General features: G+C 37.9%; 6 protein-coding genes across 6 annotated transcripts; 2 read left to right on the top strand and 4 right to left on the bottom strand.

Annotated features, from left to right (window-relative positions):
• The first annotated feature begins 125 nt into the window (after positions 1-125).
• Positions 126-2,265, top strand: Nipsnap (nipsnap). The gene is made up of 6 exons (XM_064680827.1): positions 126-271; positions 710-811; positions 931-1,110; positions 1,190-1,483; positions 1,555-1,697; positions 1,755-2,265. Exons 2-6 carry the CDS (start codon positions 753-755, stop codon positions 1,901-1,903), a joined length of 825 nt encoding a protein of 274 aa, XP_064536897.1. The 5' UTR covers positions 126-271; positions 710-752; the 3' UTR covers positions 1,904-2,265.
• Positions 2,266-3,103: 838 nt separating this feature from the next.
• LOC135427357 (zinc finger matrin-type protein 1) lies at positions 3,104-4,371 on the bottom strand. The gene has a single exon (XM_064680826.1). The coding sequence runs from the start codon at positions 4,320-4,322 to the stop codon at positions 3,156-3,158; it is 1,167 nt and encodes a 388-aa protein (XP_064536896.1). The 5' UTR covers positions 4,323-4,371; the 3' UTR covers positions 3,104-3,155.
• Positions 4,372-4,657: 286 nt separating this feature from the next.
• On the bottom strand, positions 4,658-5,797 carry RpL30 (ribosomal protein L30). Its single transcript, XM_064680829.1, has 3 exons — positions 5,702-5,797; positions 5,441-5,631; positions 4,658-4,958 (listed from the first exon to the last, which is right to left on the bottom strand). Exons 2-3 carry the CDS (start codon positions 5,605-5,607, stop codon positions 4,790-4,792), a joined length of 336 nt encoding a protein of 111 aa, XP_064536899.1. The 5' UTR covers positions 5,608-5,631; positions 5,702-5,797; the 3' UTR covers positions 4,658-4,789.
• Positions 5,798-6,126: 329 nt separating this feature from the next.
• Positions 6,127-7,306, top strand: LOC135427359 (UPF0488 protein CG14286). Its single transcript, XM_064680828.1, has 3 exons — positions 6,127-6,382; positions 6,452-6,586; positions 6,960-7,306. The coding sequence occupies exons 1-3, from the start codon at positions 6,211-6,213 to the stop codon at positions 7,256-7,258; spliced, it is 606 nt and encodes a 201-aa protein (XP_064536898.1). The 5' UTR covers positions 6,127-6,210; the 3' UTR covers positions 7,259-7,306.
• A 26-nt stretch (positions 7,307-7,332) lies between these two features.
• Positions 7,333-8,442, bottom strand: LOC135427361 (small ubiquitin-related modifier 3-like). Its single transcript, XM_064680830.1, has 3 exons — positions 8,291-8,442; positions 7,776-7,892; positions 7,333-7,700 (listed from the first exon to the last, which is right to left on the bottom strand). The coding sequence occupies exons 1-3, from the start codon at positions 8,306-8,308 to the stop codon at positions 7,530-7,532; spliced, it is 306 nt and encodes a 101-aa protein (XP_064536900.1). The 5' UTR covers positions 8,309-8,442; the 3' UTR covers positions 7,333-7,529.
• Positions 8,443-13,762: 5,320 nt separating this feature from the next.
• On the bottom strand, positions 13,763-16,345 carry Tob (Transducer of ERBB2). Its single transcript, XM_064680955.1, is given in 5 exon segments — positions 13,763-14,472; positions 14,474-14,969; positions 15,052-15,470; positions 15,531-15,707; positions 15,789-16,345. Coding segments are annotated over 5 exon segments (1,755 nt in total). The 5' UTR covers positions 15,942-16,345; the 3' UTR covers positions 13,763-13,962.
• Between the last annotated feature and the right edge of the window lie 156 nt (positions 16,346-16,501).

Genomic DNA, 16,501 nt, shown 5'->3' with positions numbered 1-16,501 from the left:
ACTCGATATATTGTCAACAATATATAGAAGCAACAAGCTGTTTATCAAACATAACTTATTTTTATTGCCTGCCAATTGGCCAACTATCGATAACATTTGCAAAACTATCGCTTGCAATCAACATGCCGATCGATATTTTGAAAGGCAATCGCAAACTTATTTTTAGCACGAATTTATATTTTCTTTTTGTTTAAATACATAACATTAATATTTACTCAACAATATCAGTTTTTTATATTATTTTCGAAAAACAGCCTGCAACGCATAAAAAGTGGGTTCAAAAGTGGCTTAACTATAGCTAAAAAGTGTGTACAATTTTTTGCATTGCCCAGTGATAAGGCCCATGTATATAGGTATATGTATGTATATATAAATATAGGTATATTTACATATGTATTTATATACTAAGAGTATGATTTGAGCCGCTTTCAACAAAATTAAGTAAATGGAACACATATCAATACACATGTTGGGATAAATGGCCAGGCACAGGCATAGGCATTTATTCCAGGTGTGGGTGGGACAAACAGATAATAAACGATGGGAAAAACGATTCCTTTTGCCACTTGTTTGTCTGACTCTGACTTCACCTTGACTAAAGTACACGGGGGCAATGCAAAAAAAAAAAAAACAAAAAGCGATCATGAAAAAAATCGACTGGAATGATAACAGTAGTAAAAAAATATAACATGCAAATGCTTTCCCACAGTTTACATCCCAAGCAGAGCGTGTGAATCGTCGTCGGGGCAAACATGTTGAAGCTACGTAACATCTTGTCGGCGGCCAACAATGCCGGCCCAATCGCAGTGCGGTAAGTTTAGGTTGAAGAATTAATTAATTGGGCAGCGACTACGATATGCACACATACATACATTGCTGCAGGCGATAAGCACTTGTATATCGTATTCATATATTTGATTACTTTTGCAGCTCACTTTCAACCAGCGCCAGCTGCAAGGACTCAGAGTCGTGGTTCTCCAAGCTGCTGGTGCGGAAGATCGAGCCGACAAAGGAGTCGCACAGTCGCATGCTGAGCGACAAGGAAATCATATATGCATTGCATACGCACAACGTGCGACCCGATTCCATGGGCAACTATCTGAATAATTAGTGAGTGGCAAATCGGATCAGATAAGTTAGGTTCGCTAAATTCTCTCTCTCTCTCGCTCTCTCTCTCGCTCTTTTGCAGCAAAAACACCGTGGCCCTAATCAATGAGAAGAAGCGGAACCTTTCGTGCAAATTGGTCGCCTCATGGACTGTCCAGGTGGGCGACATGGACCAGTGTCTGCATTTGTGGAGATATACGGGCGGCTTTGAGAAAATCGATCAGGCCAAAGAGGATCTGTGGAACGATCCCGAGTATTTGAATTTAATGAACGAGCGCTCGAAATTCTTGCGCTCACGCCATCTGCAATATCTGTTGGCCTTCAGCTATTGGCCACAAATCGAAAGCCGGTCGGGCAAAAACATCTACGAAATGCGGCAAGTTGCTAAATGCCCGATTCCCAACCATTTGATATGGTATTTATATTGCAAATTTTGTGCCCGTACAGATCGTATCGACTAACCCCGGGCACCATGATCGAATGGGGCAATAACTGGGCGCGTGCCATTAACTTCCGCAAGCATAACAATGAGGCCTTTGCTGGATTCTTCTCACAGATTGGCCGACTCTATAATGTCCATCACATTTGGTGTAAGTGACGGCCACATTCCATATTTGTTTATCAGCTAAACGTTTCCCTGTCTGCAGGTTACAAATCGCTGCAGGATCGCAAGGAGACCAGAGAGGCGGCCTGGCGCTCACCCGGCTGGGATGAGTGTGTGGCATATACCGTGCCACTGATTCGCGAGATGCACTGCCGCGTCCTGGCGCCCACTGAGTTTTCGCCCTCACAGTAAATGGCGTGTCTATGCAACTGGAATGTTTCAATCTGCAGACCGGCTCTGTGTCTAACAATTTGATTTTAAATGCTGTGAAACATGAGTAACAAGTAATGTTGTCCCCCTATTTTCCCTCTAACCCTCCCCTCCCTTCTGTTGAAAAAACTTGTATATAATGCCAGCATTGAAATGCTATCATTTTTAGCTCTTATTACTTAAGATAAAAGTGCATTTTTGTTGTCAAACATCTTTGTGGATATAGCAAATAAAATGAGAAAAATAATCAAAGATTAATCAAAAATCAAAATGATCAGAAAATATATATGAAAATTGCAAATGTAACTATGTACGATAAATAAATTGTGAACGAATTGCATTTACTCGCATCTGTTTAATACTCATTTTAACTAATTTAATATAGTTATATCAAGTAGTTAGCACAAAATGATTCGTACACTGAGATAAAAACGTATTTTATAGTTATAACTAAAAAATATTGACTAGCATATTCGGATGTTACATTCAATATGTGCAGAAATATTCAACTTTTACAAATGTCTGTGAACAATCAAATTTCTTGCTGCAGCTCCTCTTCAAATATGTACATATAACTTAATATAGCCAATTCCCTCTGCATGTTTCTATATGCATATATCATATCATATCGTATATAAATCAAGAAAATTGATCATTCGAGAATGCCGAGAACTCAAAATCATGCGCTATATTCTAAGCTTAGACAAACAAAGATCAATTTACACATTTGAATTTGAAAACTATAAGAACTCAATTCCCATGGCAGCTTTTTGATAAGTTATCCGGGCTTGATAGGCTTGTGCTCATGCACATATGCTAGAAACGTAGAAAATATATGAGCTAATAAGCATAAGCTAGAGACAAGACAGATATTTGATATAGATATCCGATCGGACCCACTTTGATATATATATATATATATATATAGCGTAGGTTGCATAGAAACAAACAGGCAGCCGACTATGGCTATATGGATGCGGCTTTTGATGCTCTTCAGGAATATGTACATACTTAATGGGGTCTGCTAGGCGTTACACATATCGTGACAATATTATAATACCCTTGTAAAGGTATAAGACAATGATAAGAATACTATATTGGAGATTGCTATCGTCTGCGCCAAAAAGGTGCTGAGGTATAGCAAATTTGTGTATATAGCAAGAATGTGGGAACAATTCGTGATGAATGGGTCTAAGCATCTATGGCTTTATTCATGCATAGTTGGGTTAATTGCTTATTGGGAGGAGATCGTTTTGTCTGTCTGCTGACGCACAGTCTTTAGGTGCTTCTTGCCCTGCAAGTGCTGCTGCAATATGGATATGTGATTCATGGCCTTATTGCATAGCTTGCAATAATACGACCCGGAAGGTGTACGATACATGGATAGGTCTCCATTTATGTCGCTGGCGACCGCAGCGGCTAGTGAATGCTGCTGCTGGCCGCCGCTTGCGTCAAGAGTGGTCGCCTCCTCCTCGAGGAGCTGCTTGCGTAGATTTTTCTGGTGCTTGGCACCGTCGAGATGCATTTTGATTTGCGATGCGGATGTTACGCTGATTTTGCATACTTTACAGGTGAGGCTTTCATCCACAACAGGCATCTTAACTTCCAGCTGCTGCTGCTGCTGCTGCTCTCCATTGGTGGCCAGTACCTCCTGCAGTTCTGCTGATGCCGCCGCCTTGATGAACAGCTCGCCAATGCCAAAGCGACAGTCGTCGGTAACAAATTCCGCCTTTGTGCCAGTGCGCACCCATTTGCCCTCCTCATTGTAGAAACCAGCTCCAGACGGCTTTGAACGCTTCTGTACCACCAGCTGATGCTTGCGCCCGGCATAGTGCTGGCGGGCATGGGTCATCGATGTGAGCGCCAGGTCGCACAGATTACAGTGGAATGCATTCGGGCCTGTTGGGCCCTGTTTCACGAGGCGTTTGATGGGCGGCGTCTGCAGGCCCACCTCGGTGTAGTTTTTGGCCAGCCACGCGCTGATGTGACGATCGTGTGCCTTGGACTCGTAATGATCCTTGGCGCTTTTCATTGAGGTCATCTGTGCCTTGCATAATTGACAGGACAGCGGCTGAATCAATTTGTTCAGCTCTTCCGGGTAGCTTTCATCGCGACCCTGAAACATCGCCAAATTATTGCCCTCGCCCTCCTCTGTTTCGTTTAGCTTCCTTTTCAGCTTGCGCTGCGTTACAACCGCAGGAATAGATTCAGTATCCTTCAGCTCAACCGAATCGGTCTCCATTTTTGTCACTGGATTTTCCTTCCCGGAACGCAGCAAACGCTTGGCACTGACTGAAGGCGCAGTCAGCTCAACGTTGATAATCTCACGAATCTTTTCCGGCTGGGCTCCCGGCGCTGTTATTAGCGGTATTTGATAACCAGTCAGGTATTCGGAAGTCATTTTTCTAAGACCGAACGTAAGGTTACTTAAAATCTATTTAAAACAGTGCTAGTGATGTGCACAATTCTCGTGTGCCCCACAGCGCAGGCTCTAAAGTTATCGACACGGCACCCATCACTAAATTTACAGTGGGCCGTTGCATGTCATAATGCGAACTTCCTGTCAATTCTATCGATTCGATAGAAAGTTTTCAATCTCATGGCGCTGCCAGCAAAATGGGCAGTAAAAAATAAACTTATAAATCTTTTGGAAAATTAAAGCACTAAACGCGAATACACATAGATCTGCCCACCGTTTCATTACGCTCAGCGAAAGAAGACAACTTTAGTTCCATGTTTTTTTGTGATTTTCCCATTTTTTTTATTTATCATACCCAGTAAAATGTGGTAGGACCAAACAAAACCTTCGAATGTACGACAAGTACCATTTCAAGGTTTCTTTTGATTACATTTAACATCGAGAACCCTTTAATTGTCAGGCAACGAACGAATGATATCAGAATCTCCAGGATCGGTAATGGACATCGTGCACACGCGGAAGTATTTACCGCAGGCGGTGCCCAACTCAATGTTGGTGCCACTGTAGTGCTGGACTTCAGTTTTGGCCAACATGGCGTAGTACTCAATCTCAGACTTCCTGCAATTGTCATGAAGAATATAATGTTTAATGCCTGCCCAAAACTTGTCTGGATTTTCTATGCGTTTGGCAATCAGAAAGAGTCTCTAGTAATAAAATTCGTCACGGCGGTCGGAATTACAAAAATCATCATATACATAAGCTTAAACTACGATAACTGTTCAAATCTAATGAGAACAACTTCTTACCCCAAGCATCCACACGTATGCGTGTGTGCGTTGTTACTGGAACCATTTGGAGACGTGCGCTGTCTTACATTTCGGTGACTGCTGCTGCTGCTGTTCGAGACTATACTACTCCATAGTTTCCATCAATATTATTCATTTGGAATCATATTTCTCAGTCAGCATTAAAGAAGACTCCATATGGTTCCAATAACTACAACAACAGCTAATTATCGCTGTTCATACTTGGGCGTAATGGAAATCTACTTCTCAGTAGTATTTGCTTCTATTTCAATACCAGAACATGTTCGTTCTCACCTCAAAGCAGGCGTGTTGCTAGCGATGAGCACCAGTTTGGCCTTGCCCTGGCGCAGGGTCTTCAGAGTCTGCTTGTAGCCCAGGCAGTATTTGCCGGATTTCATAACCAGCGCCAGACGCGCATTGGTGCTCTCTAAAGCCTTCTTCTGTTTCTTTACGGCAACCATGTTGAAGGTTTTTCACAAAAACAACTATATGCAAATAAGAATAATAACTTTAAGTAATCTTTTTCAACTTTAGACACGGAGCAAAACAACCTACCTTGGTCGAGCGACGATGGTAAAAAGGCAGAATTGCACGAAAAACGGAAACACGCTACCTCTGTCAGGGCTACAGAATATATTTACACACTTTTTTGGCAGCCCTGAGTTTAATGTCAAACAGTACAATTAATTGCATGACAGGGCTGCTTATACTAATCGATAAGTTACTAAATTGCTTAGAAAAATTCGCAATTGTATTATTGAACCACCAAAATTTGGTATAATCGCATATGTTTAATTTTTTCATCAAATTACATCCACTTTGTTGTCATCAACCAACATGGATACATGAAAATACCGCATTTGAAAAGACTTATTTTTTCGCGGTTGCGCTTTCATCATGCAACAATATCGTATGGAAATATTGACGTCATAAAAATGGCGACCATGTGAAGGCGCAAGTGTTTTCACAAACGTGCACATATACATACGCATGTCCATATGTTGTGTTTGTATGCATGTGTACAACATTATTGTGATAAATCGCACATGTAGCCGCATATAAACATGCACCGAAGGAAAACTCCAAAATCGGTGAACAAGCCGCCACCGATTCAGGCGATTCCCAAAAAGAACACATTCGATGGCGACAACGATATACAATTCGAGCTGGAGCTCTGCTGGTGTGTTCAGCAATTGCAAACAGCTTTAGACAGCGGCAAGCTGAGCCAAAAAATTGGTATGCCCTCAACTGAATAACATTAGGAAAACATTAATGAAAACACAGTTTAATAAATTAATAACACAGCGGAGGATACGGCCAAAAACCTGAAAACATTAACGAGCCAAACGGCGCCCCTCATTAAGAAGCGCCAGGTTATGAAGCTCGCCCTGGGCGATTACCGGCTAAAAATGCAACAGGAAGAGAAGAAAATGCTGCTAGGTAAGAAAGCGTAAAAAATATGTATATATACATAACTTCAGATTAAATGCAAGCCACAAAGATCCCATTGATATGCTCTAGAAGCACCATGAATAGGCCAGGCGAATCAAGCGATTCCTTAGTTTAAGCAAAGTTAATGCTAAGATTTAATATGTTTGTCAGTTATTAGTCCCAGTATTGTTTATATTATATTGATTATATCTTTATAATGCAGTCAATTCGAGAACTTTAGACAGCCTGTTCTATTATATATTGTAAATGATATTGCCTGCCTCTGGCAATCGACTTTTTATCTGTCTGTCTCCTTCTAATACGTGATACGAGTTTTTGTGCAAGATTCATATATTTATCTTCTCTCTCGTTTACATTTTAGCTTCAAAGCAAATCAAATTTACTCCAGCAGCCGATGCGAATAAGAAGTCAAGCTTTGTCAAGAAGTCGGCGCTGCTAACATCCGGCAAGGATTTTCGCTTTGACTTTGCGCTACCCAAGGACAACAACAACGAGCCAGATGGAAGCCCACCGGCTGGCCAGCCCGTGGCAGCTCAGGCTGATGCGTCCGCGCTGGGCAGCAGCCTGCTAACGGGCAATGGATCCCAGTTCAAGTTCAATTTTGCTATTGATAATGCGCCCGAGGATATCAATTTCGAGGGCTTAATGTTAAACAGCTAATAGGTTAAAACAACAACAAAAATAAAGTAGTTACTATATGAATTATAAGGAATGTAAAGGCAAACGAGGGTTAGTTATTTTGGTTTCGTTTGGATGAAATGTCAAAGTTCATTCTTAAATACTTTTTATTGTTTCTGCAAATACAATCAGAGCAGTGTAACTGTACAATATCAAAATATGATTCGGCGGCATTGTCTGCTATATATATATATATATATGTATGTATATGTATATGGGGAAAAATATTAAAACCAACTGAAGAAGCTACGTTTCAATGACGCGAACATAAGCCCGTTGACAATGTTTTATCAAATTGACCGCCAGTTTGTTGTTGGTAAACTTCAATTGTGTCGCCCTCTTCCATTTCTAGGGAGGTAGGTGTGTCGTTCTCATTGATCGGCTGTCCGTCGAAACGAAATCGTACCACTTGCATTGAAAGGCCCTGTAAAACAGAAAGGAAAACCGAACAGATGAGCATATGTAATTTGATTTTGGATTTTGGAAATGCAAGACTTACAGCTCGGTCACAATAGGCGTTCATTAGTTTACGTAGAGGCGTGTGTTTCTTGATCTTGAATTGAACGACCGCATTATCCTGGCCCAACACCTTCAGGTTGATGTGCTCGGTTTCAGTCTACAACAATATACATACATATATTATCAATAAATACATAATGCATTAATATTAACAAGAAACTGCGGGGCAGACATTGTCATTTGGCCGCATGCGAATGCAACTCTTCAAAAACAAAAATTGGCGGCATTTTTTTTTTTTTGCCGTAAGAAATCGTTAAATTGAAAATTGAAAATAAATGTACGCTAATATTTGAATGCCGTGCTTTAAATGCTTAAAATGTTCCATTTTTAATTTTTGTTTGTCTTTGTATGTGTGCGTGTATATACATAGATGTATATACACAACACACACCGGCTTTATTTCGCACCATGTACAACACGTTCGCGCATTGTTGCATTTTGTTATTCACGCCTCGGTTTCCCTGCCAAATAAATGTTGTTTGTCAAAGTACATACCTTTTTTTCCTCAGACATTTTTAAGTTTTTTTTTTTTTTTTGGAGTTCTGCTAATGTATATTATAGAGCAGATATTATTGAGGAGTGTGACAACTACAACCAACGTTGTCAGCGAAGTGAGTTTGATACAACAACAAAATCAGCGATGACCGATAACCGCTAGTGTTTTGATGTTCGCATTCTGAGCCAGTTCAATTGAACTGTTCTCGGAGCTGAGCTCAAAATGTCAGCAAAGTCAATTTGAAAACAAATGAAAGGCAAGGCAAAGCAAAAAAGTGCTGCGCTGCTCAGTTCGGAACTAGAATTATTAAAGTTGTTTCTGGTGAACTGAACTATTTTTCGTTGACAATGAAGGGTATTCCCATCTTTGATAATTATATGAGTCTGTTAATACCTTAACAAAGATCATTTATTCTGCCAATTCTGTTTATTTAATCAATCCTTGCCCCCGTTTTTAGTCTTAAATAGGCAATTGGCATTTTTGAATAATACGATAATCTTTATTCTATTAAAGGTAATATGAAAAATACTCAATATGGAAGTTATTACTTTTCTATACATAATACATGCATATATGTATGTATATAAATCTATATTTGTTCATATAGAGATATATGTATACATATATGTATATGTATATGTTACATTTACAATATTAACTCTATATTTATGTACACACGTTTTGCTTTTCTTCTTTTTCTTCTTGTTGTTTTTTATTTTTTTAATTGATTGAATATATTTGTTTTTATACTAAGTTCGTGTACATACACATTCATACATATGTACATCTATAGCACTTTGAATTCAATGTATGTATGTATGTAGGTTTATCTTTTATTTTTTTATTTTTATTTTTTATTGTATTCACTGATATGCATTTATTTAATTATTAATTGTTACACACATATGTATGCATATAATGTATCTATGAGTAAAAACATATTACTCGCAAGCAAAGCTGTATGTATGTATGTACGTTATGTATGTATATATGTATGTGGCTTTAATTTTTGTATGAATAAAATGCCAATATATTCCCAAAATCGTATTTCTAGAGGAAATACGACTATGGAAAACGGAATGGCAGATTGATCTTCCAGACTGATTATCACACAGATCACACCGACATACATGCATACAGATACAAAAAAATATAGATGGATATTCTATATAATCGCACTCTGTGTACACACATACATGCATACATATGCTTATACATATACAATTGCTGAGCATTATTTGATTTACATGTTAACACATACACATATTTATTGATTCTTGGAAAAAGGATATCTAAAATTCTGGTTCACTTACACATACATACACACATACGCGTACATATGTACTAAGTATAGTTATAATGCACATTTAGATGTTGAAAAAGCTTAGCAATTAAAATTGAAGTTATCTAAAAATATATAAAAAATTACAATCATAAATGAATTGTCATCTAACTACTTACATCTTAATTATACGTTACATACTTCAAAATCGTTTCTAGACATATGATTCAAATTTCTGATATATATACATACATACAGACGTATGTACACACATATATTCATATAGAAACACACTCCGAGGTATAAAAAGCGTTTTTTTTTCTTCAATTTTTTCTTTTTTTTTACTACATAAAGTCGTGTGTAGCTGGGATAAGACATGAAGAACCGTGTACACATATTATAATAAAGATTTAAGTTTTTTTTTTATAAATTCTGATAGTTTCAGCTGAATATATGTATGTAAGTACATTTGTTATTTGTGATGCACTAACGATGTACATAAGCATGTACAATACTTGAGTTCAATTTTGCTTTGCTTTTCTTTTTGTATTGTGTGTTGTCAATATAATAAAATATATATAGTATGTCCGATATATGTATATATTTGTATGTCTATCTATATATATATATATATCGTGTGTGTGTGTGTGTGTGTGTACATATATGTATATATAGATGATCTATATAGATAGTAGCTGAATACCCGCGCTAACTAGAGATGAGCAATTTTATCATTTTTGATCTATTATAGGTGTTTTTTCCTCCTTCTTCTCTTCTGTAATTTGCCATGTATGAATACTGCGCTAAACTATGTACAGTTATGCAATATAATAAAGTTTTCATTTTATTTACATCATTTATTAAGATTTGTATTTGATTTGCTTTTCTCTTCTGTTTTATATTTATTGTTGTAGATGACTTTGTTGGTAGGTAGGCGGCTTTAACCATGGTTTCTTTCATTTATGGCTATTTCCTATAACTAATTACATTCATTTCTGTGGGTCTAACGTACATGCATATACATACATACATATATGCATAAGTATGTACATTTGTATGTTGTATGTAGTTCTGTACTATGTACAGTCGTGGGTAAGAACTTATAGTGGGGCATACAGAGGCATTTATGTATTCTCTCTTCTCGCTTCTCAACACTGATTTGTGTTTTTTTTTTTTTTTTAAATTATTTATATTTTTTTACTCCAATAACATTTAACTACACAGAGTCGCATTTGTCTGCTTGGCTGTCTTACATTGGTATCACAATTGGAGAATGCCTATCAAGCAATCGGTTGTTTTTTCTACTATTTATTTATATGTTATGATTTTTTTTCCTAATAATTAGTATTGCACACCTATGTATAGGTGCTTATATTGAACAATACCACCTCTCTCCCTCTCTCTCTCTCTCTCTCTGCCGCTCCCCTGCTCGTAGAGCCCATCTGCTTCCTCTTGCTCAATGAGGCTTATCTGTTACGGAATACGGAAGTGGAACTGGTGGCAAATAGAGTTTAGTTGTACATAGATACATATGTAGTTAATATAAAACTGACTTATCCAATACATATATATATATATATATGTATATATATATATATATTGATTTATATTAACAAGATAACTAAACGATTTTATGAACATTGAGAATCCAGTATATGTCTCATGTTCTTGCTATATATATATATGTATTCATATTCATATTCATATTCATATTCATAATCATATTCATGTTTATATAAAAGTACAAAATTGTTGTTGTTGTGTTGTTGTTGTTGTTGTTGTTATTGTTGTTGTTATGCACTAGTTTATCTAAATGATTTTCTGCTTCTTGTGTTTCGTGTCATATTGTGAATGCATATTTGTATGTTTTGTAGGTACTTTTGTACTACCATGATCAAAATACTGGGATCAAATGAACTCTATAGCGAAATCGGAACGTCAATAGCTATCATATTCCAGCTCCCGAGATATAGAGAGCGTGCGAGAGAGAGAGAAAGAGAGTTCGCAATCATTAATCCACATCGCATTTGATCACAGTAGCGTTTAGTTAGAAGCTTGTTTAAGGTACTTAAATGTTTCTTTAAATTTCCATTTCAGTGGTAAGTTTAGATACACGCATAACACGTGTATATTATGTTGTAGGTACATATTCGAATACAATTCAATAGTTGTTAAAATTAATTCTTAGTTTTTTTCTTCTTCTTCTTTTTTTTTTCGCATAACAAAACTTAATTATCGTTATAATCAAAAAGGAGAAACAATAATAATTGATAAAATCACGCACATTTATCGAATACAAATACTTAACAAATTTGACTATTTTCGCTATATAGAAGGAATTGTTGACCGTAGTTATAATGTGAATATCTTAATTGTAGAGTAAGAGTATGCCTCGAATTTGTTTGCTTTTCGGTTAGAATTCAAATTAGGGTCTTTCCCAATCGTATTTACATATGCATATGTCAAGTTATAAGGTAAAATAAGTACACATACATACACACACATATATAAACATAGTTATTATTATTAAATTTTTTCTTAATATATGCATGTATGTATGTGCAAGCTATAAATAAAAATGCTTATTAGTTTTGGTTTGTTATTTTCATAAATTTCTCGTTTTTGTTTTGTTTTTTGTTTTTGGGAAATTAAAGTAAACATTTATATAGCACAAGGTATATTACGTAAGCCCGTATAAAAAGTATAAAATTGTTTTTTACTTTACTTGTTTTTATAAAAATTACAAATGTTCATATAAAAATAGATATACATATAAAAAAAATGAAGTCAAATATTAATACACACACACATATAGCACACAAAAAAATTGTTTAATTATAACATCATCATCCTCCTTGTCTTCGGCGAACCGAAGCTGGCATACCCTACGATAACTGGGCTCAGGAAATGCCTTAAAGAGATTTCTATCAATTTAAAAAATACTCAAGATACAGACTTTGATTTTGAATAACATCTTAAGCAGACAAGTTGAGAAATACAAAAGATATAGACTATGATTCTGAACAAAATTGTAAGCAGACAATTTGGGAAATACAAAAGATATATGACAATTGATCGGACAATCAAAGATGTACAAAAGATATAGACTATGATTTTGAATGAAATCGTTATCTTGCAACTCTTGTCAAAAAATTGTCATTTAACAAATAAATCGATTAGGTTTTACAAAGGGTATGCCATATCGTTCCTATGTTATTTTGTGATACACTTTTTGTTTTGTTTAGTTTTTAATCCTTGACTTTTATCGTGATACAAAACAGAACTTATCTCTTAAGTTATAACTAATTAAAAACTTAATGTCAGGGCTATCCAATTTTTGGATTAGAGTTTTGATTTTATTTTTTTGTTATTTTTCTTTTGGTTTTGTTTCCTTTTTTTTTTTTATATAGATATATAACAATTGGAAAACAATAAGTTTAGAAATTCTAAAAAGGATCTCGATCTAGTTGTTTTCTTTTTCTTTTTCATTTTCTATTTTTTTTTCTGCTGTCTGCTGTCGTGCTTTAAATGTTTGCCTGTATGCATTTATGCATGTATTTCTATGTATGCCTATGGCTACATGTATGTGCATACAAACATATGTCAGCCACACAGATATCTAAATATGTACATCCGTTAAGTTTTCAAAGCGTTTTGGTAAATAAATTTCACATTACCATATAGATACATAGGTATATATATATATATATATATATATAGAAGTAATGTAAATAACAAAATAAATGTGTGCGAATGTCAGCCCGAATATGCCAATTACAGTTACATACACACACACCACACACACACACATATATATATATATGTAAATATATACACACGGATGCATGGGCATGTGTGTATATATCTGGTATATATGTACATACTATATAGATGCATATTCGGCAAGTACAGAGCACAAAGCTTTACATACACTATCTATCCATTTTGTATATTTTTTGCTTGTTTGTTTGATGTTCTTTTTGTTGCGGTTGTTTGTTTGTTTGTTTGTTTGTTGTTGTTGTTTGTTTTTTAAGTAATACATGAGTTAGGATATTGCTATTTCAAATGATTGCAGTGAGACTTGCTACATCGTCGCTTCATTTCCTTCGTGTCCGTCTCAGCACTGCCCTGACTTTTGTACATCGTTCTCACAATACTATATATATATTCTAGATGGGGGGAGGGAGGGTGAATATTTTTTTGGGGCCACTTTCTGGTGCCCATTCAACGTTAATCTTCAATTCAAATTAAGATGCCTTTGGCCGCTTGCTTGTGGAACATACTCCGTTCGTCGTCTCTCTGTTGGTTTGCATATTGTTTGGCGATTCTCGTGCTTTTGTCTCTTGTGAGTCACAGTGTGACCTTAGCTGGGTGGGCGAGGGTAGCTGCCTAGTTGGCAACCAGTAGCTGCTGGTAGGAGGATCCGGTGCCATAGAACGAGCTGAGGCCATCAATTAGCTTACTGTTGCTAGCTGCAGCAGCTGTCGAGTCCTGATTGTTGGCTCCGTTCGATGTGGCAGCTGTTGTGGCAGCCGTGGTGGCAGTGGCAGTGGCAGCGGCAGCGGCAGCGGAGCTTGCCGCAGATACGGTCGATGCAGCCGTTGCAGCGATTGTGTTCAGACCGGGCACAACGCCAGCTGTAGGCGTGGCTATCGGACTATTATCTGTTGATGATTCGCCAGTAGCTGCGCCGCCAGCTGAATTGCCAGATTCCTCGACACTAGCGCTAGCAATGCTGCACTCCGTCTCAGCCAAAGCAGCTATCGCTGCTGTTGGTATGCTCCAAATTGTTCTTAAGCTGTTGCTGCTGCTGCTGCTGCTGTTGTTGCTGTTGTTGTTTTTGTTGTTGCTGCTGTTGTTGCTGCTGCTGCTGCTGCTGCTGTTGTTGTTGTTGCTGTTGTTGGTGCTGCTGCTGATTGATCAGTGTGGTGCCGCCTGGGGCATTGGCATTGGCATTGGCATGACCATTGGTAAAGTAACATGGTTCCAGGTAAGTACTAAAGCTATTGCCAGCCGCAGCTGCAGTGGCAGGTCCAGCGCCAAACAGGCTAAGACTGGCCGCATCCGCATTGAAATGTGGCTCAAAGAGGCTGCGCTGCCCGTTGTATTGTGGATACAGACCCATTGCAATGTTGGGATAATAGAATGGATCAGCAGCAGCAGCAGCAGCAGCAGCAGTAGCAGCAGCTGCCGGCACGCCGCCAGACGAGTTGCTTTGATTGCCACCCAATGCCAAAGGATTGGGTGAAAGGGAACGCGCCGGCGATACGGCATCCAATGCACCAAATGCCGAAGCCGATGAGCCGCCAACGCTGTGGCCATGATGCAGCTGCTGCTGCATGGCGCGCTGCTTGATATAATTGGAGAATTCAGTGGGCGACATGCGATACGAGCTGCTGCATAGAATGTGAAAGAATTTGGATTGAGTTAATTATCATTTAAGGGTTAATCGCTGTTAGAGAAGGGTTTTTTGCCCACCTATTGGTACGCTTGGAACTAGTCTTTAGTTTGGTGCTTCCGAATTTCGTCTGAGCAAAGGTGGCCGTTGTGAATGTTAGCGGAGCCTGAGCAGCGCGCTGCACAAAGGCGGCGGCTGTAGCGGTGGCAGTCACATTGTTATTGCCAGATAGACTGGCACCGCTGGAGCCACCGCCATTGGGATTCGGGCTGCCCTTGTATGTGGGCGAGCTTGATGCGGCCGAGTGCGGTGAGGAGCCAGACGGCGGCAATGGCAACGGTAGCGGCAGTGCCTTTGGGCTTAAGCTCAAATTGTTCATGGTCGTGTTGACCACATCGATGGGACGAAAGCACTGTGCCTCTGGATTGAACGTTTTTGTAACCTCACGATCGGCCGAGTGGCTATCCTCATGATTATCATTGTTCTCCGTATAGAGTATCTGTGCGTTAATATGCTTGTTATTGTTCTATATCCAATTATATATAATATATGCATCTACCTTAACAGCGCCCTTCTCGCCAATGCGATACGAGACCTCGCCCGGATCAACCCAGACGGACAGCTCATTGGGTAGATTCTCAAGTATATCGCTTATAGGTACACCACTTTCTCGAGCAGCACGCGCCAGCACCGAATCAATGGGATCACCAGTTTTGAGACAACGATATGCCGAACCCTGAAAAGTGACACATATATACATAGACATATATATATATATATATAAATCATATTTGTTGTGGCTTTGTGGGGAGCTCACCTTGAAGGGTTTCTCTGGATACCAGTGTCCTTGGAATTTGTCGCGTAGAGCCTTCTCCAGTTCCTCGCCAAATATATTGACCCGTCGTCGTGGCAATTTATTATATAGATACGAAATGACAAAATTCAAAGCCACTTGTATTTCAATATGCATTTTGATAGCAGCCCTTGCGCTAAATACGATCGCTTGATCTTCTATATAACTATCCGGCCACTCGATTTGTATCTCAATCGGAGATTGGCTTTCCTTTTTGTTGTTGTTGTTGTTGTTGTTTTTACGTTTTGTTTTTTTTACTGCGATTTGCGAATTTCTGCAATTAGCCGCTTGCGATTTGCCAATTGCGAATTCTGAATACTCTACAGTCTGGGGTTTTTTTAATATGTCTATTTTTTTATTATAAAGAACGTTTGCACTTATCATCCGCAATATGATAGAAATTTGGAATAGTTTTTTTTTTCAAAATCTTTGGCTCCTTAAGTGTGTGTGTGTGTATTTGGTTGTAATTGTTATTAATTTATTGGGGTTTTGGTTTTTTTTTTCAATAGTGCTGTTATTTTTTTGTTATTTTTTTTTTTTGTTTTTTTTTGCTTTATGTTCAATGTTATGTGTATTGCACGTTGTATTGAATATATTTATTAAACTGTTTCTCTGTGTCAAATGAGAATTGTGTTTTTCTCTCTGGTTTGACTAAGTGTTCCCGGGTTAGTTGATTT

This window comes from Drosophila montana, unplaced genomic scaffold, assembly GCF_035044405.1.
Source record: "Drosophila montana isolate Dmon_TW-CO22-7 unplaced genomic scaffold, ASM3504440v1 contig_2178_1, whole genome shotgun sequence".
Lineage (NCBI taxonomy): Eukaryota > Metazoa > Arthropoda > Insecta > Diptera > Drosophilidae > Drosophila > Drosophila montana.
Note: the sequence above shows the minus strand (reverse complement) of the source record. Positions and strands in the feature narration are given on the sequence as shown.

What these genes read in the sequence shown, in the direction of transcription:
- Nipsnap (XM_064680827.1), top strand. Translation starts at nt 753, where the DNA reads ATGTTGAAGCTACGTAACATCTTGTCGGCGGCCAACAATGCCGGCCCA. An exon ending in GGCAACTATCTGAATAATTA is followed by an intron (nt 1,111 to 1,189) that starts GTGAGTGGCAAA and finishes GCTCTTTTGCAG; the next exon opens with CAAAAACACCGTGGCCCTAA. An exon ending in AAAAACATCTACGAAATGCG is followed by an intron (nt 1,484 to 1,554) that starts GCAAGTTGCTAA and finishes GTGCCCGTACAG; the next exon opens with ATCGTATCGACTAACCCCGG.
- LOC135427357 (XM_064680826.1), bottom strand. Translation starts at nt 4,322, where the DNA reads ATGACTTCCGAATACCTGACTGGTTATCAAATACCGCTAATAACAGCG.
- RpL30 (XM_064680829.1), bottom strand. Translation starts at nt 5,607, where the DNA reads ATGGTTGCCGTAAAGAAACAGAAGAAGGCTTTAGAGAGCACCAATGCG. An exon ending in AGCAACACGCCTGCTTTGAG is followed by an intron (nt 4,959 to 5,440) that starts GTGAGAACGAAC and finishes TGACAATTGCAG; the next exon opens with GAAGTCTGAGATTGAGTACT.
- LOC135427359 (XM_064680828.1), top strand. Translation starts at nt 6,211, where the DNA reads ATGCACCGAAGGAAAACTCCAAAATCGGTGAACAAGCCGCCACCGATT. An exon ending in CAAGCTGAGCCAAAAAATTG is followed by an intron (nt 6,383 to 6,451) that starts GTATGCCCTCAA and finishes TTAATAACACAG; the next exon opens with CGGAGGATACGGCCAAAAAC. An exon ending in AGAGAAGAAAATGCTGCTAG is followed by an intron (nt 6,587 to 6,959) that starts GTAAGAAAGCGT and finishes TTTACATTTTAG; the next exon opens with CTTCAAAGCAAATCAAATTT.
- LOC135427361 (XM_064680830.1), bottom strand. An exon ending in ACGCCTATTGTGACCGAGCT is followed by an intron (nt 7,701 to 7,775) that starts GTAAGTCTTGCA and finishes TCTGTTTTACAG; the next exon opens with GGCCTTTCAATGCAAGTGGT.